Source organism: Podarcis muralis, chromosome 3 (genome assembly GCF_964188315.1).
Source record: "Podarcis muralis chromosome 3, rPodMur119.hap1.1, whole genome shotgun sequence".
NCBI lineage: Eukaryota > Metazoa > Chordata > Lepidosauria > Squamata > Lacertidae > Podarcis > Podarcis muralis.
Window position 1 is genome coordinate 47,302,509 of NC_135657.1, and position 19,943 is coordinate 47,322,451.

Consider the following 19,943-nt stretch of genomic DNA (forward strand, 5'->3'; position numbering starts at 1 on the left):
TGTCATATTAGGGTAATTGCTTTATATTAGGCAAAATTAAATACAATGTTGTGTACAGTATATCAGGAGAAATTCACACTAAAATGCTGATGAATTCTCATGAAAAAAATCACAAACTGATGTGGAAATGTGGAGAACTTAAAATAGGAAAAATGAGAAAGGAAGATACCAAAATGAACAGATTCACCCATTCCTAATTGTGACTTGCTACTTCCAAGTTCTCCTCTTACCAGGGATACTATTATTAGCTGTAGGAATGAGTGGTGGAGGCAGAGAATACACAGTTCTTCACCCTGTTTGTCCTTCTCATCTTGTTCTCTTACACTCTGTTGGCTGGCTCTGACCTGAAATGATTCCCTACCCAGGAAAGGTATCAATAGGGGAGAAGCAGCTTAACTTTGTCTACTGGAGAAGGGTGTTTCAGATCAAGTTGTAAATCCCATGTAGGGTTGCACTGGCCAGGAAACAGCCTGGTCTACTCCTGTGCCTATAGCAGCAACTTACCAGCAGAAATCAGCAGGTGACGTTTTCAACAGCATAGTTATGAGCATTATCAGATCCTGCTGTTTTTAAAGGTACAGAGCAAGGGCTGATCAAGTACAGTAGTTGGCAACTCTAGGGGTTTAAGGGAGCTTATGAATAAGTATGCACAGGATTGTAGTAATTTTGTCCATAAGCAACCCACGGGTAGTCAAAAGAAAATTTTTTAAAAGTTGCTACACACAATAAAATGACAAGATTTCACATTCCAACGCACAATAATAAATTCCTTGGCTTTAAATAAATGTACATTCTTTGACTCTTTTCTTTTAATCATACGTTAATTTCATCATTTAGCCACTTTTTTTGTGTTTTTTTAGCATAATTCCAGCTAAGGCTTTAATTTTATTTCTAAGAATGTACTAGGTTTCTCCGGCAGTTCTTCCTGGAATTACGAAACAAAAATGGTTCAGGTAGCTAAATTTATGGCTGACAGAATAAATGGTATATTGTAAAGCACTGTTACTGAATATGTCAAGGGTGAGGAGCCTTCCATTCTTAGTCAATCTTTCACTGGCCACACACTAGTGGTGAGCAAGACCAGAGATAAAGGTGGATGAAGGATTAAATGTGAGTTTTACCTTTGTACAGTAAGCTAGTTTCTACACACACTTATACATCCCTCTCTAGCCTCCATCCAGGCAAGCAATCAGCTTTTTATGAGTGTAGGGAGTCCAGGGATACGTTCCAGTCAGGTAAATAAAAAACACTGAAGGAGAATGCAAAAGGAGGCTGGTGAGAGGTGTGGTGTACAGAAAGTCCAGAGGGTGAGACAGAGAAGCCCAGAGGGCTGCATTTGGTTGCCAGACCTGGAGGTCCCCCTTCCCTGAGATCGATCTATCTATCATCTATCTATCTATCTATCTATCTATCTATCTATCTATCTATCTATCTATCAGCCATGTTAGCTAAGTGGGTCTTCCATGTTTAAAGGCAGTCTAAATACCTGATGCTAAAAACAAAGTTATTGGGTGTTCAGTTCAGCTAGAACTCTGTATGCCAGCTCCAAAGCTGTGTGTGTACGTATTTTGGCTTTGCTCTGAACCATGAGGAAGTTGTGGTGAGCAGGAAAAGTCCCTGTGTGTGTGAGTCAGTGATGATCCCAGCACATGCCAATCACAAGGAAGAAGTTGCATCCTGCCCTAGTTAAGTGCAAGCTCCAGTGCCACTTTTAGTTTAAGCAACATCCATAATTCAGCAAATGATCTCCCATTAGGAATAAAATTATCATCCAGAAAGCATACCCGCTCTAATAAAAAGAAATAATTCCCTAGCCTGTCATGAGAAGACCAAGCCCATTCGTTTTCAGCTGGGTGAGGGTGCATTACTAATAGAGTATGTATTATCAAGGCAATAATATAAAATTCACATGTCTTAAGAACTTCCAAACCCTCCCTCTTTGATCATTAGGACTTTCAGGACAAAATAAAATAAGGCTACTGAAATGAGGCAGATGACTTGGGTCCCATGGGTAAGGGGAGATGGCAAACATCTCTAGGGGTTTATGGGGATCCTGAATGATGCTGGAAACCCAGCAGGAAGTCACAACTGGTTTGACTATGCTGCTGCAATGGTCCCCTTTTCTTATCACAAGAACAGGTCCTATTTGCGCTCCAACTTTTATGATTTCCACTATCTGCTGTATTTTCCCAATCTCAATCTAATCTGGTTATCACAAGACAGGAGAGCTACTATATTGCACATAACTTTTTCCCTTTCTTTGTTCTTTCACTTTCTCCATAGCAAGGCTGTGTTTTGAAAGACTCTGTGTCACAGTTCCTCAAAGCGAGCAAGTCCAACATGCAGAATCCTGTGGAAATATGTTGAAAGGTTTATTCTTAATGATTTATCTTCTAATCCTCAGACCTCCTCTGCACACATTCCAACTAACCTACAGTGAATTCTGGGATGTTATCTAAAGATACTAGGTACCAGGAGATGTGCTAAGGACACCGAAGTGCGAGTGCATACAAAATCCAGCCCTTCTTCTTCACACCTAGGCCAAAAGACAGTTCTGAGGAGTTAGCACCTATTTTGCTACCTCCCTATTCCCCTCACAGCAACTTTCCTCATGCTGGTAGTGGGTGGAACCAGAATCAAAGGTGAATTTTATCTTTGTACAGTAGGCGAGTTTCTATGCAGCTTCACACACTTCTCTGTATTCTCCATCCAGGCAAACAAGAAGTATTACCAGAGTTCAAGGACACATTCCAGCCAGACAAATATACTCAATGAGGGTTCAAAGCATGGCTGCTAAGAGATGTGGCCTAGGGAGAAGGGAGGTATCAGGAGAGGGAGTACTGAGCCCTGAGGGCAACATTTAGAGGGTTCTGAAGGGGCACATTTAGGTCTAGGGTCTGAGGTTCCCCAGCCTCGTTTACAACTTCTGTGCCTTAACAGCTGTATGGCACACAAATTCAACAAACAGTGCTTTCCTCACAACTGAACCTACACACCAGCACAAACTCCACCTGTTGAATTATCCATGTATCATGCAGCTGTTAAAGGATTAGGAGCACTCTGAAAAATGTAGCATCTCTAATGTGAATTATGGAGCTTGTTTTCTCAGATGCAAGAATTTGCATTTAATCCAACAAATGAGTGCACCAAGTTCCTCTCTTGTTTCTTTGCATTTAAGAAAAGAGAAAGCTGGGGTGAGGAATATTGCTTTTAGCCCTTTATTGTCAGTAATTCACTCAACAATAGAAACAGAAATGAAAACCCTTATCAGGGCAACAATCACTATAGTTTAGGAGGAAACTAGAGATAGAAACCAGATTTAGATTAATGATTAATTATTTAACATTGTTTTTCACAAAGTGAGCCAACAACATGGCATATGAGGCAACTGTATTAAACATCACAATGCAAAGTGAGAAGGTCATATTATGATTACTTAATGCTGAAAAACAGGCTACTGCTGAATATAGTCTTCAGCTTTTGGATCCTATTATCATTCTGCGATATGTAGTCCCCTGAATTAGATTTTTTTAAAAGTATCTATTTGTATTGTGTTATTTAAAAAGAATCTAGCAGTCATATAATATCTAAACACCCACTGCCTATTCAATATAGTATTACCTATGGCTAGCGAAGATTACTGTGCCTATAATTATTTTGTTATGGGGGACTCAAATGTCATGTTTTCAGAGTAGATATGGATGTTGTTGATGATGAAAATTCATGAATCACAAATTTAAAGGTAAAGGTACCCCTGCCCGTACGGGCCAGTCTTGACAGACTCTAGGGTTGTGCGCCCATCTCACTCAAGAGGCCAGGGGCCAGTGCTGTCCGGAGACACTTCCGGGTCACGTGGCCAGCGTGACATCGCTGCTCTGGCGAGCCAGAGCCGCACACGGAAACGCTGTTTACCTTCCCGCTAGTAAGCGGTACCTATTTATCTACTTGCACCCGGGGGTGCTTTCGAACTGCTAGGTTGGCAGGCGCTGGGACCGAGCAACGGGAGCGCACCCCGCCGCGGGGATTCGAACCACCGACCTTTCGATCGGCAAGCCCTAGGCGCTGAGGCTTTTAACCACAGCGCCACCCGCGTCCCCCACAGCGCCACCCGCGTCCCACATTTACAATCACACATTTACAATCATACAATAAAACTGAAAATAGGTTTAAAATCAATTCGCTTTTAAAATTGACAGTACAGTGGTACCTCGGTTTAAGAACAGTCCGGTTTAAGAACAATTTGGTTTACAAACTCCACAAAACCAGAAATAGTGCCTTGGTTTGAGAGCTTTACCTTGGTCTAAGAACGGAATCCGAAAGATGGAAGGGCACCAGCAGCGGGAGGCCTCATTAGGGAAAGCGTGCCTCGGTTTAAGAATGGTTTTGGTTTAAGAATGGACTTCCAGAACAGATTAAGTTCGTAAACCGAGGTACCACTGTACTCAGGCTACAACCTGTTGTTGCTGGCATGACCCCGATCCCACACTAGTAGCATTAATAATATTTGTACTGATGGTGGATATAAGGCGGCTATGTGATTATCACAGGCAGCTATTGACACCACAAATGCCAAAAAGTACAATTCTCTGTGATACACACTTAAAAATGTTTTTGATAAAGGTCTTGTCCACTTTTCTAAATAGGTGCATGTAGCCTTTTTGAAAAGCAACCTCTTCCCATGGCACCAAAAACACAGTTACCTTTCCCTCCTCCCCTTTTTCCTCCTTTCATTCCCTTCCTGGAGACAACTGGCATCAAAGGTCAGCATACTTTGGCATTTGCCAAGGACCCACACCCCAGCAGGGGCTCATCGACAAGAGCCCCCTGCACCTGCTCTTCCTCTTCAGCCATTGCAACCTGCTTGCGTCTGTTACTCTCTGGCCCAGGCCCTGATGATGGTGGTGGTGGTGAGGAGGAGGAGCAATAGGTGCCACTGCCTGCTTGCTCATTAGCTCTCTGCCTGGCAAGGAAGCAGGGGTAGCAATGATGAGGAAGAGTAGTTTTGAGGAGGTACTCACAAAGGGGGGGAGTGGGGTCCATGGAGAGCATCTCCCCTACACGGATAGGTTACAACATCTGGGGCTCTTTAGTTTAGAGGAAAGATGAGTAAGAGGTGACATGTAGAAGTGTGTAAGACTATGCATGGTGTAGAAAGGTGGATAAAGATATGCTTTTCCTCTCTCATAACACTAGAACCCATGGACAGCCAGTGAAGCTGAATGTTGGACAATTCAGGACAGAGAAAATGTATATGGCAAAGGGGGGGGGGGAGTGGAGGCTCAAAGCAGGGGGTAGGCAAAATGGCAGTGGGTTCCCTTTTTGCATTCCTCATCATTGCTGGGGCAGGATGTCAGGAGCAGCATGGCTCCTCGATTGCCTTCCTACCCAAAAGAGGGACTGAAGGCACTCACTGTCAGACAGGGAAGGGGCCACAGATATTGGGGGATGGCACAGTGCAACTTTTCCTGATGGCAAATGTGTTGATCTAGCACATATGCTAACAGAAATGGTACCCAATAGAGCTGCACAGTGACATAAGGCTTTCTGCTGAGCGGCTCTGTGGAGGAAGACACAGGTCCATGGAAGGTGGGCATTCAGGGGTTAAACACCATGTGCCTCCCTGCAAAGTGAGCACTCCAGCATTGCAAGCAGCTCTGTGTCTGATAGACCAGACATGCTGGATGCGGCAAGTTGCTGTGGGAGTTGTCAGAGCGACTTGCAACCTGGGGAAGTCCCAGGGTGGCAGCAGGGCCGAGACTGCCTCAGCTCAAGGCCATGTGGAGCCCAACCACAGCTGGCAAGAGACCCTCTGGATGGAAGGCAACTCCCGGCTCGAAATGCTTGGACACCTCCCTGGTGGTATGTCCGGGCCCCTTGCACATGGTAGCCAGGCTTGCTGGGGGCTGCTTCCCCACTCTCTAGCCTCAACCCCTCTCAGTGGGGTTTGGATGCAGCTTTTTTGCACTGGTAGATGGGTAGTGGCCATGCCACCTGATGGATACATTAGACTGCTCTGTAAGTATAGCTGACCCATCTTTTGCAAAACCAAGGCTACTACACCTTTACCCATCTGTGCCAGGGAGTGTGTCCCCAACCTCTGGAATTAAGGAAACTTCACTTTCAATTCCACGTGATGCAAAGGGCACCACTGACGCAAGGGGCATCAGGTTCTCTTGGCAGAAGGTAGTTCTGGGTGCATTTTTGTTAGCTCTCCAGCCGGGTTAGAACCATAGAATCATTGCAGTAGATCAGCAAGACTTCCAAAAGTTTGCGGTAACAAGAAACAACGAGTTACAGATAGGTAGCCGTGTTGGTCTGCCATAGTCAAAACAAAAAAATTTTTTTTCTTCCAGTAGCACCTTAAAGACCAACTAAGTTAGTTCTTGGTATGAGCTTTCGTGTGCATGCACACTTCTTCAGATACGGAGAAGTGAAACAACAAAAGAAACAACGAGCAGGTCTTCTGGATGTTGAATTAGACAGGAATAACAGGAAAGCTTGAGGTGTGATTCACTGTGCGTGAACTCAAGAACTTTGAGCTCCCTCCTCCAGCTGCTGAGCAGCATATGCTGAACAGTTTACTCGAGCGTATACTGCTCTCGAGTAATACGAAACGTACTTATTCCTCCCCTCTCCCCGTTTTTGAGCTAGCTCTGGCTGGTGGACCTCGAGCTTCGAATAAATAACTATAAAGTAGTAGACCCGTTCAGCCCAACAGCGAAAGGACCCCTTCTGAGCGACGGCCATGTGGCCGCTCTCTCCCGGCCCTCCTCCCACAGGAAAGAGGGGAAGAGAGGGTAGGGTCCCGCCAACCGCGCGTGGCGAGGCCTTCCCAGCCCACCTCTGCTGAGGAGGCGGCGGCGGCGGCCCCCTTTCACTTTTGCCGCCCCGCCCGCCCGCTTCGGAGGCAGGCAGGCGCGCGCGCGCGGCAGCCCTCTCGGCCCCCTCCCCTCTCGCGCTGGCTGACTGGAAGTGGCGTACGTGCAGAGCGCAGCCCGTGAGTGGCGGCGCAAACTCCTCCTCCTCCGCCCTCGACTCCAGCCAGAGCGAGCGAGCGAGTGAGGAGGGAGGCAGGCGCGCAGGCAGGCAGGCCGAGGGGCTCGCGCCGGCACTCGGCGGCGGCTTTCCCTCCCTCAGCGCTGCAGGCTGAGGCCGGGCAGGAAAGGGCCGGGCAGTCTCGGCGGGAGAGGGGCTGCTTCCCTGCCCCGCCACCGAGGCTCGCCGCCGCTATGAGGCGGTGACAGAAGCGAGCCTCGGAGGAGGCGGCGGGCAAGAGGGCGGCGGCGGCGGCGGCGCTGGGCTTTGGTGGCTGACTGTCCTCCGCCCACCAGGAGCGGAGCGGGAGGCGGGCGAGGCAGCCGGGGGCCGCAGCGCTGACTGGGGTCGGCCATGATGAAGTGAGCCGCTCGCCTCCTTCTCCTTCCCAAGGCCGCTCGAGGAGAAGCAGGGGCGACCGAGGAGGGAGACGCGGCAACATGGCCAATGACAGCGGTGGGAGTGGCGGCGGCGGCGGCAGCAACGGCAACAGCGGCGGGGCCGGACAAGGCGGCGGCGACAGTAACAGTGTCGGTGGCGGCGGCGGCTGCAGCGCCAGCAGCGAGCGGGACCGGCAGTACTGCGAGCTGTGCGGGAAGATGGAAAACCTGCTGCGTTGCGGGCGCTGCCGCAGCTCCTTCTACTGTAGCAAAGAGCACCAGCGCCAGGACTGGAAGAAGCACAAGCTCATCTGCCGGGGGAGCGAGCCCAGCGCGGCGGCGGCGGCTGGAGGGGGCGTTGCTCAGCACCGGAGCGGCGGCGAGCGACACCAAGGCCACGGCCACGCTCGCCCCCACCAGCCCTCGGTAGGAGGAGAAGGAGAGGGGACGGCCGCCGCCGCCGCCGCCAAGAAGGTAACGGCGCTCCCGGCCAAGCCGCAGCCGGACTCTACCTCGGAAGAGAAGAAGGCGGCCGTGGCGGCGGCGGTAACGAACAACCACGTTGCCAAAGTGGCGCCAGAGAGCCGAGGGCAGGAAGGGGAGGAGGGCAAGGAAGCGGCCGCGGCGGCTCCCGGAGCCGGGAAGGCGGCGCTCCTCTACCGGGATAAGTCCAACTTGAGCACGGAGGAGTCGCTGCGCCCCAACGGGCAGATGAAGTCCCTGGTGCCGCAGCGGCTGGCGCTGGAGTACATCGTGCCCTGCATGAACAAGCACGGCATCTGCGTGGTGGACGAATTCCTCGGCAAGGAGCTGGGCGGGCAGATCGAGCAGGAGGTGCGCGCCCTGCACCACACCGGGCACTTCACGGACGGGCAGCTGGTCAGCCAGAAGAGCGACTCCTCTCGGGACATCCGCGGCGACAAAATCACCTGGGTGGAAGGCAAGGAGCCCGGCTGCATGACCATCGGGAAGCTCATGAACAGTATGGACGATCTCATTCGCCACTGCAACGGCAAGCTGGGCAACTACAAAATCAACGGCAGGACGAAAGTGAGTGACACCCCCTCCTCCCCCCTCTCACCATCTCTAAACCTTCCACCTGCGGCAAGTTCACGACTTTCACTGGCCGATGGTGGCTCCCCCTTCCTCTTTATTGAATTCCCTAGTCACGCTTATTTTCAGGAATATTATATTTCAGAGCAGCTTAAAAGGCAAGATTCTCTAATGGTTGGTGAGTGACAATGGCGAGGGCTAGAGTCAGCGAAGGGTTCCTACATTCTTGAAGGTTGCTATCCTAATGCATAGTTAATGTTAAACTTAGCTGGATTTGCTGGCAAAACTTGTTTTTGCCTACAACTCGAGCAGCCCTATCCATATCACGTTTTCAGGTCCACAAGGGAGGAATGCTGAGAATATATAATATTACTGTGTTGATTCCCTAAGCATATAATTAATACTGTTGTGATTGTGCTACACTGGCTTGTAGCTGTGATTGTAAGGGGACCACAGTAACTTGATACTGCTTTACTAGTCAAATCAAATGGGTGTGGTCAGGGAAGAAGTAGTGTAGGATCCTTCCATTCATAAAGAGCTACTGCACTCTGTCCATCAGTCCCAGCAAAGACTTACTGTATTTATAGTCAGCTTGAGAGCCCGACTGCTAACTGTGGTAGCTCTACTGCTAACTTTTAGGCAATTCGCTTCTGCCTTGCAACAAGTGGAGGTATTATAGTCAGGTGTGTTTTTTAAGCACTAAAAACTTTATTGAAAATGATAAAGCTTCACAAAGTCCAGTAATCCAGGAAAATAAGTCATAAAAAGATGATATAGTAGTGTGGTGTATTGCTGGATTTGAGACACTATTGAATCAGTTTTGATTGTGCCATGTTCAAAACTGGGTGTGCATCTTCTCAGTTCCTCAGTTTGGTGTCCCTGATTAAATAGCTTTGAAATGAACCAATCTCGCATATTGTTGATGTTCCTGGAGGTTCAGTGCCACTCCCCCTATTTATCAAGTTATGTGTAGCAGAGGTGTGATAATATTTATACACTATCAGCATTTAAAATAGGATATGTTGGCCATCAAATCAAAGTTTCAGATGCCAGGAGCAATTCAGCACTCTATAATAACGTAACACCACCCCCGGATACTCCACTCATCAAAACTTTAGTGCTCAGCACCAACAGTAGTCATAAAAAGCAAACTTAGCGATGTTGATCCATAAGGGAAAAAACTCCAAAATCTACAGCTGGTCAAGTACCTTTCTGAGGACTATCCAGAATGTCACAAAATTGTTGCAAGCTTTTAGATTCTCCAGAATTCTTAATTAGGCAAGAAATAACGTTTTTCCTTGACCCCACCCCCTGAGTTGTATAACATCTTGCCTGATGGTGAATTCTGGAGAAATCAAAAGCTTACTGCAGTTTTGTGACACTTGGCCAGCTATGGATTTTGGAGTTTGGGGATTATGTAATTTTACTAGCACAGTAATATTTCATTTTTAAAGCTAGGTATCTTGATAAGAATTAAAATCAAGATAGTCACAAAATAAAGTTATTGTTAAGAACTATGTTTTTCCTCATATAAGTGCTGTCACCATCATACATAATCACATGAACAGTATTGTGACTGGATATTATCAAATAAAATTTCTCTTCTGTGGTTCTGTCAACCTAGCTGGAGGTGGTACAACTGCCAGTAGTATCTAGGACTACTTCACAGTTGCTTTTTTCTGACCTGTAACCGATATGATAAGGTTGGGTGAGAACTGATATCTGAAACTAGTGCATGTGTCTGATAGTTCTGCTCTCTCAGCAGCATGTAGCAAAGCCCTTTAAGGGGAACCATTTTAATCAGAATTCATGTTTACTAAAAAACAACAACTTAACCTTGAGAATATAAACTATCTAGGAAGATGTTCTGATCCCATTTACCACTGTTATAAAGAACATGCAAATAAAACTGTCATTTAACAGTTGTACCTGCATGTTCAGTATGAGACAATATGATATGTTGTTGTTGTTCTTGTTTAGTCGTTTAGTTGTGTCCGACTCTTCATGACCCCATGGACCAGAGCACGCCAGGCACTCCTGTCTTCCACTGCCTCCCGCAGTTTGGTCAGACTCATGTTTGTAGCTTCGAGAACACTGTCCAACCATCTCGTCCTCTGTCGTCCCCTTCTCCTTGTGCCCTCCATCTTTCCCAACATCAGGGTCTTTTCCAGGGAGTCTTCTCATGAGGTGGCCAAAGTATTGGAACCTCAGCTGCACAATCTGTCCTTCCAGTGAGCACTCAGGGCTGATTTCCTTAAGAATGGATGCGTTTGATCTTCTTGCAGTCCATGGGACTCTCAAGAGTCTCCTCCAGCACCATAATTCAAAAGCGTCAATTCTTTGACGATCAGCCTTCTTTATGGTCCAGCTCTCACTTCCATACATCACTACTGGGAAAACCATGGCTTTAAATATACAGACCTTTGTTGGCAAAGTGATGTCTCTGCTTTTTAAGATGCTGTCTAGGTTTGCCATCACCTTTCTCCCAAGGAGCAGGCGTCTTTTAATTTCGTGGCAGCTGTCACCATCTGCAGTGATCATGGAGCCCAAGAAAGTAAAATCTCTCACTGCCTCCATTTCTTCCCCTTCTATTTGCCAGGAGGTGATGGGACCAGTGGCCATGATCTTAGTTTTTTTGATGTTGAGCTTCAGACCATATTTTGTGCTCTCCTCTTTCACCCTCATTAAAAGGTTCTTTAATTCCTCCTCACTTTCTGCCATGATATATGATATACCTATGTATATGATATACTAGGCTTTAATTAAATTACAAAAAATTAGCAGAATTGTACCTTTACTAAATACCAGTGGAAACTAATTGTGCAACAGTGTTTGGCATGAAACTCAGCGTGACTAATTTCAAATGTGAACATTGATATAAGGTAGCAACATACCTAGACACTGCAGGGAGCTGAACTTCTTAAATCATCAGAATATCATTAAGAGAGAAAGGCTCTCTAAAACCATTCAATGTCACAAGTATGCCTACTACATCTTGGGGCTGTAGAGGGGCAAAGGATCATCTCAGATTTCTTGTTGTGAATTGTGGAGCCCTTCAGTTAATGAAGCAATATTCTGAAATATCTCTATTCTAAACATTCTGATACAGTTTCACCTTTAGTCTTCTGATATGATTAGCTGTGCCTTTGTGGCCTGCATAATCTGTTTAAATGCTGATTCTATACAGTGGTGCCCCGCAAGACGAATGCCTCGCAAGACGAAAAACTCACTAGACGAAAGGGTTTTCCATTTTTTGAGTCGTTCCGCAAGACGAATTTCCCTATGGGCTTGCTTCGCAAGACGAAACGTCTTGCGAGTTCTTGCGAATTTGTTTCCTTTTTCTTAAAGCCGCTAAGCCGTTAATAGCCGCTAAGCCGCTAATAGCCGTGCTTCGCAAGACGAAAAAACCGCAAGACGAAGAGACCCGCGGAACGGATTAATTTTGTCTTGCGAGGCACCACTGTATTCTGTTGACAGTTACCATAGACTTGCCCCTTTAATTTAACTTATAAATCTCTGTACAGGGACCACATTATATTTACCGTATATTTTGATATACGGTAATATCTAGCAGGCTGTTAGCAGTAAATTAATAACATTGCAGACAGTGTTAGAAACAGATACAAAAGCTAGGAGCTAAATGGCATATTAAACCTAGGTAATGGGCGCAACAACGGAATGTCTAGGCGCACTTTTTTATAACAAGAATACAGAGCTGCAAATGAATGAACTGCAGCTAAAATATTGTGTTCATTTTTCACATGGTCTAGTTCTTCTCCTGCCCACCTCCCTAATATTCTTAAGAAGGTCTCTTCTCCTGTCTACAAAGAGTAGCTGGAAGTGGAGAGGCAGAAAAAGGTCCTCCTTTCCTTCCACTTTGCAGTTTTAATCTGAAATCTTAGGTGCTGTACTGCACCGAGAACTCAGAAACTGCTTAGGTTAATGAAATTGTCTGTCACAAAATGCGCCTAGAACAATGGGAGTTTCAAACACTGGTTGCAGATTGTGTGACTTGGGAGTAAGTCCCATTGAACTCAGTGGGACTTAATTCTGAACAGACATATATAGGATTGAACTGTTAATGCGCTCTCCTAAATTGTGATACTTGAGCTATACAAGCACCCTGGCTTAAGCACATGGGAGTTGCTGAGGTAGCCATCCACAAAGTGCTAGATAAGAAGGTGCTTAACATATATAGTGTAAAACTTCCTCTGCAAAAAAGTTTGCCAAAAAAATACAGCTTATTAAGCAGACTTTACTGTACTTCCTTTAAAGGCATACCAAGCATTTAAATATAATGTTAGGATTATGGAGTAGACAGGCAGATAACTTCTTAAAAGTACTGTAGGTTAATATGTGTGTAGGGAAATGAAACAGGTGTATCTTAAACAGGTTTACTGAAAGTGTGCTTAGTGTCACAAATGAGAGAGACCTGTGTTAACATGTTTAATATTGGGGCAGTGGATATGTAAAAAGATTCAAACTTAGGTTAGTCCAGTCTTGCAGACAAGTCCGCAGAAGTGACCAGTCCTGCTATCAAAGCAAATATGTCAAGCAGATAGGTCAAGCATGAAATTTAAAACCCCCAAAGAAGACTGGTATTAGTAAAAATTTTCTTTTGAAGGTGTGTGGCTATTAACAGGTCCCAGGATTAGTAAAAGATAGGTGGTCATTAAAATAGCTTTAACTTAAAATCAGTTAGAAATTTTTCTAATACAACAGTGCTTAACTGCTTGTGAACATCTTTTCAGGACACTATCGTGCAGAAATTCCATTTTTGAATATTTCCTCTGACAATATTATTTCTGTATAGCATTGTGATACCTTAAAGCAGGCATGGGCAAACTCCAGCCCTCCAGATGTTTGGGACTACAATTCCCATCATCCCTGACCACTGGTCCTGTTAGCTAGGGATGATGGGAATTGTAGTCCTAAACATCTGGAGGGCCAGAGTATGCCTATGCCTGCCTTAAATGGTTTTTGGCTATTCATAATGAGCAAATACCTGATTTGTGTTTGGGGAACTGAAATAAAGATGTCCTTTTAAAAATAATAAAGGAATACAAACCAGTAAGAGCCATTTTAAAACTTTCAGGCACTTGTCAGCCGTTGACTTTTCCACCTGGAACAGCTGCCAGTACCACCATTTCTCTTCGTCCTATACAAGGCTCCACATTTTGGTTAGGCTTAGTTTTCAGCCCAAAAATTGTAGTTGCCAACCCTGTTCCTAACAGTGTCTGCACCTCTTGGATATTTGGAAGTTGTAGATTTTCAAGTCTAATAGACAATGCAACTAGTCTGTGTGTTCAGATGAACATGCCACTGACAGAAGGCAAGTCAACACATTCTGGGTTTGCTTAGTATATGGGGCAAGAGAATACATAGTTCAGTGGTAAAGCACATGCTTTGAATGCAGAAGTTCCCAGGTACAATTTCTCAAACTAGGGCTTGAAAAGACTTCCGCCTTTAACCCTGAAGAGCTGCTGTTAGTCAGTGTAAGCCAGCTTTCTCTAACCGAGGTGCTCTCCAGGTGTTTTGAACTATAACTCCCATTATCCCAGTCCATTGACTGTGCTGGCTGGTGCTGATTGGAATTGTAGTCCAAAATAACTGAAGGTCACCAGGTAGGAGAAGGTGGTGTAAACAATACTGAGCTAGATGATCTGACGCTATGTAAGGCATTTTACTTGGGCCAAACCAAAATATTACCCTTGTACTACTTCTGGGGTTATTTGTTCTGGATCACTGTGGCTGCCCGCATTTATCACATCTTGCTGTGAGCTTGCAGTTTTATTGTGTTGACTCTGTCATTTATTGTCACTTCCTAACCTCTGTTTTAGATATACGCAGGAAACACCTCCTTGTTTTAGTTAAATAGGTATAAAGCTAATAAAACTAAATGGTCTTGAAAGGAATTAAAAAATGTCTTCCTGTACCCAGTTTGATTTGTTAGGTTATAGATCGGAATCTTAAATAAAGTTAAAAGACCTTTTTGCAAGCAGGCTACTCTGAGCCCAATTCTGTAACAGGCCATTGCTGATGAGGTTAGACCACAGGTTTTGGGGTTTTTTGACTTGGAAAGCCTTTTAATTGTCATGGCATGTAACTTCAGTGGGTAGTACTGTGGTCCAGATATTGAACAGTGTCAAATTTGAATTACTGCATGTTTTCTTTAATTAGTATTCTAGTAAATGTGGCTGACTTTCAGTGCAATGAAAGTATCAGTTTGCACTAGAGCTTTGTTTGCATTATTGTCTCCATTTCTCCACTAGTTGGTTAATATTTACCCAAAAGTAAAATTAAAATTAAAAAATCATTAAGTATGTTAATACTGCTTAGAATTCTAGAGTTGGAAGGGACCCTTGGGTCATCAAGTCCACCCCTACAAGGCAGGAATCTTGACTAAAGCTTGTTAATTGAAATTAAAATCCTATTGGTCGGTTGTGAAGGAAGTTGTCATTTAGCCTTGTAAAGAAAAACAAACAAAACAGAAACCTCACAAGTTGATAAGAACAGTTTGCTGCAGGTTTGCTGCAGGTATGGACTTGGGGCTGTGGAGGTGAGGATTAGTCTAAAATAGTGGCTGATTTGATTTTGATTTCTTACTTTCCCATCACCATAAGATTGAAGGGCTGATTACAACAATGTAAAAATAAAAAGATTTACGGTAAATTATTTAAGACAATTTACAATCAGAAGAGCAGGGTGGGTCCTAAAAATATCTCTCAGGTGTCAAAGGCCATAGTAGAGAGATGTATATTCAGCCTATAATGAAAGTTGTATAATAAATGTGCCAGATGTACCTCTGTGGGAAGATAATTCTGCAATTTAAGGGCTGCCACAGAGAATGCACTCTCCTCAGACACACATCACCCCACATTTCTTCAGGGTGGTTTTACTTATTTTACTTACATTTAGTAAACAAAACTTTTAAAAGTACCCATGTTAATTTTTTGTATCAATATACAACATGTAATTGACGAAAAATGTGTGGGGGGATATTATACTGCATAGATTTTTAATTGGAATACATATATTCTTGTGGGCCCACTGTCTGACCAAGGGGTTTGGTTATTGACAACATAGTTCACCTTGGGAAGAGACCTCTGAAATCTCTATGATTTGCCTCATTATTCAGACCCCACACAGAGTTGATTCATACCCAGGCATGTCCATCCTTGCAGTTCTTTAAATAGAAGAAAAAACAATGGTAATGAAAACTATTGATATGCTAATAAATTTTAGCAGCCCATAGAACAGCCCAAAGAAGGCTGGCACCTTTATTAAACACCTTTAGGCAACAGGTGAAAACCTTCCTCTTTAACCAGTCCTTTGGCTGATTGACATCTGATGCCCTTTTAAAATATGTTGTGGAAGGGAGGATTATTATATTTGTTTTTATAATGTATTTCTGTTTTTTATATTGTGATTTTATGTTGTGAACTGCCCCGAGATCTGTGGTATAGGATGGTATACAAAATTAATTAATTAATTTATAATTACATGATATATTGATTCCACAGCCTGGAAATAGTGAAGATTGTCTAATTGTATTTGCAGTTGATATCCAATTATTGTTACTAATTAATTTATTTCCACAGAAAAAAGAAAGCACTTGAAAAAAATTCCACCTCACATCACTGCTTTCTAGAACACTTCATCATTTTGTATTACTGAACTTCATTGGTGGTTTGAACTTTGTAGAACAACTGCTCTTCATCCCTTGTTCTGTGAACAAGTTATGCCACTCTGCTGATAAAATGTAGACATATAAGCACTGTTTTTTATTCCATTTCAAACTTGAGCTCCCATTCAGAAAGTAAAATCATATTTGAGAGAGAGAGAGAAAGATTGGAAATGAAACTAATTGAGTGACAGTGCTGAGAAATTCTTATAAAAAGAATTAGATTATTATTTGTAAAGCTTCTAAAACTTTATATAAACATAATAAAACAGTACCATCTCTATCTGCAGACTTGAATTCTAAATGTACGCATGATTCAAAAGGAAATATGGAAGGGAAAACAGCCAAATTGTGCACTAATTCTTCATAAGTTACATAATGCGTAATAAATATAACATTAGATAATGACAATGGTGCCTAAAATTAATGTTTGTTTCTCAGACCATAGATGATAAGAATAGCAAAGAAGTAGTTCCTGTGATTATTTGTCAGTAATTTGCTTCATTATCAACCTCTTTTTGTTAAAAAGGATGCAGGAATTGCCCTCCATTGCATAGCCTTGATTTGATAAAAGCCAGAAATGGAACATAAGGAATGTTGCTGTCTTAAGAATGAAGAATGTTGGCAGAGGAAGCCATAGAGGAGCTTTGGTATTGCTTGTACACTGCTAACCTGGCTTTAATCAGAAATGTTTTCTGAAGTTCAAACAGTTGGGATACGAGAATGTGGTTTAAAGGAAAATGATAGTGTTAGCCTGCCAGCTAAAAGATACATCTTTTGTTCTTGCTTAAAGCCTTATTTAATCTTGGAGACCAGCCATATGTATAGATTCAGTGTTGTATAGTGGGATAAAACTTGACAATTGTTGGCAGTGTTTAGACTATGCTCAACCACAGAGATTGCTGCTTGGGCACTCTGCTCCATCAGTCTTCCATTAGTTTTGCATGCCCCTTGTTGACATTCCTCAGTGAGTCTATAAATGGGATCTAGCCTGAGTGTTTTAGGATTTAAGATTAACTGTATTGAAAACATAAATACAACATGGACTGCTGGCTTACAGCTTTGAAGTTTGTATAAACTTTAAGCATATGCCCATCTAAATCTAGTGCTCTTTTCTATATGGTAACTGTTGATTTGAAATAGCCCATATTTGACAGATGTTTAGTTAGTAAAAAGCCGGCCAAAAAACAACAAATAAAGGTGTGAGTTTCCCCTTCCCCCAAATGTATACAGTGGTACCTCAGGTTACATACGCTTCAGGTTACAGACTCCGCTAACCCAGAAATAGTACCTCAGGTTAAGAACTTTGCATCAGGATGAGAACAGAAATCGTGCTCTGCTGGTGTGGCAACAGCAGGAGGCCCCAGTTTCAGGTTAAGAACGGACCTCCGGAACGAATTAAATACTTAACCTGAGGTACCACTGTACTTCTCTGTTTAACTGAAACAGTAGAAGAACCTCCTTCAGTGGGCATTCAGTACCTGGATTCCTATATTTGTCAAAGTGCTGAAAAAGATTCAGAGTTGTAGCCACTGTTAGCCATATTCAGAATAAATGAAGTGAAATCAATGAATGTGACTAACTTAAATCCCCTTATTTCAGGGGATATATTCTGATTTTGTTGAATATAAACCACAGTTTTGTTACAGTTTAGAAGGTATTTGTGCAGTTTAATTATGACAAAATTATGGCACTATAAAGGCTTGATGGATTTATTGTGGCACAAGCTTTTAGGGGTCCCCTAACTACAAAGAGCAGACCATGTTAGAGCATTCCTAGCTCAGCTGAAGAGCCACCTCTTTTTTGAATGAAATGGGGCTTCTGTGGACTTCCATAGACAGGTAGGGCAAAACTTCCACTCCGTTCATCAAATCCAATTTTAAAATCAATGACTTGCCATTGGATATTTTTTCTTTTCCCTTCACCAGTGATGTTGACAGAAACTGAATAATATAAATTGAAACAAAAAATTACAAATATAATATGGTTGGTTCTTTTTTCCTAAATAACCAGGATCCCAACAGGAGTAGCATTATGGGGGGGACAAATCTACTCATGAAACTGCCAGTGTGAAAAGAAGATAGTTTTCACTATAGTAAAGAACGAGCAGCTTTATTATGCAGAGATCATAGGTAATCTCAGAGCACAGATCGGTCTACAATGCTAAGCAGATGTTAATTTTCAGGACCTTATAAACTATATGTGCATATCCTTGAGTTCACGAAGTGCTTTTGATTTAGTGGAGGCATCTGCTAAAGGAGGAGGAGAGGGCACTATTTTTGCTGGTTCTTTCCCTTACACCATGGGTAGGCAAACCAAGGCCAGGGAGCTGGATCCAGCCCAATTGCCTTTTAAATATGGCCCGCGGATGGTCGGAGAATCAGCATGTTTTTACATGAGTAGAATGTGTGCTTTTATTTCAAATGCATCTCTGGGTTATTTGTGGGGCATAGGAATTGGTTCATTCCCCCCCCCCCCCCAAAAAAAAAATATAGTCCAGCCCACCACAAGGTCTGAGGGACGGTGGACCGGCCCCCTGCTGAAAAGGTTTGCTGACCCCTGCCTTACACTGTCAGTGCCCTGCCCCCACCCCCCAACTAGAGTTGGGAGAACAGGTTGGAAGTAGGTGCTGCAGGGGGAAAGGAAATCAGCAATAATTGCCTCCACTCTTCTGTTAGTTGATGTATCTGCTGGATCAAAAGCCCTTCCATGAGCACAAGGAAATCAGTTGTTTTACTTTATACATTGCCTTGCCCTTGACACTGTATTTTTCTTCCATGTCACCTTTGTGCTTCTCATGGAAAATAAAACTTATGTTTGTGAGAGGGATTGAAATGTAATTGAGGGTTAGCGAGAATCACCCCCAAAGTGGCATCCAGGAATGTCTCCCTTCTTGCACAAGGAGATTCTTTTTGCACAACAGGTCTTCCGTTTTCTCCTCTTTCTCCCCTCCTTTGTGCACCCCCAAAATCTGCCCCAGAGTACAGGGGTGGAGGGAAGAAGAAGCTGTGTTGTACAAACAGATGCCTGTTCATGATCCCAAATAAGGAAGCAGTTTAACAAAGAAATTTTACTGTACTATATGCCAAACTGTTTCGGCTTTTCAACTGTCTTGTTCACTCTGTCTTGTTCTTCTCTCCTAGATTATCATCCACTCCTGTGTGCTAAGGGTTTCCACTCAGGCAAGGGCCTTCTTTTTCTCACCTCACCCCTGCAGCCCCCAGTGCTTCCAAAATCTGCTCCATAGGTTCAGAAAACTCTTGAACAAATTGGGCTGTTGAGGGGGGACAGCTGGGGGAGGAAGAGCAGGTCTCATTGCACAAGTGGAAGTCCAATCACAAAATGTTGGTTATCATCCGAAACGTTCTCTATGGAGGCGAACACTGAGCACATCTTCTCTCATCCAAAGACTGACTTACGGCCAGTTGACACAGATTTTGGCAGAAAATAGAGCACTTCTTAATCAATGTTCTCATTTAAAAAAATCTTCTGTCTTTGTTAGAGTAGAGGCTAATCCTCCATACCCCTTTTAATGCAGCATGAATTTTTCAAATCTTAGGCTTTTTTTTGTTATACCTAAAGTCTAGTTTTTAAACCCTTCCTAGTATTTTTGAGGGAATTTAGAATATATTGAAAGTCTGAAAAAGCTCTACTATTTGAAAACACTGCTATTAATTTGATTTGTAATGACCACAAATAAGACTTCCTCTTCCTGAAGGAGTAAATCAAGGGAGAGGAGAGGAAAGTATGAGTATTTTGATTCCCACTGTTGGATAGAATCCAGAACATTG

At 43.7% G+C, this 19,943-nt stretch overlaps 1 protein-coding gene across 1 annotated transcript in view; it reads left to right on the top strand.

Moving 5' to 3' along the window:
• The first annotated feature begins 7,018 nt into the window (after nucleotides 1-7,018).
• The window catches only part of EGLN1 (egl-9 family hypoxia inducible factor 1), a 28,224-nt gene continuing 15,299 nt past the window's right edge, over nucleotides 7,019-19,943 (top strand). The window contains exon 1 of the mRNA XM_028724024.2: nucleotides 7,019-8,465. Coding sequence (XP_028579857.2) covers nucleotides 7,476-8,465 — 990 coding nt within the window. The 5' untranslated portion in view covers nucleotides 7,019-7,475. The remainder of the gene's footprint in view (nucleotides 8,466-19,943) is intronic.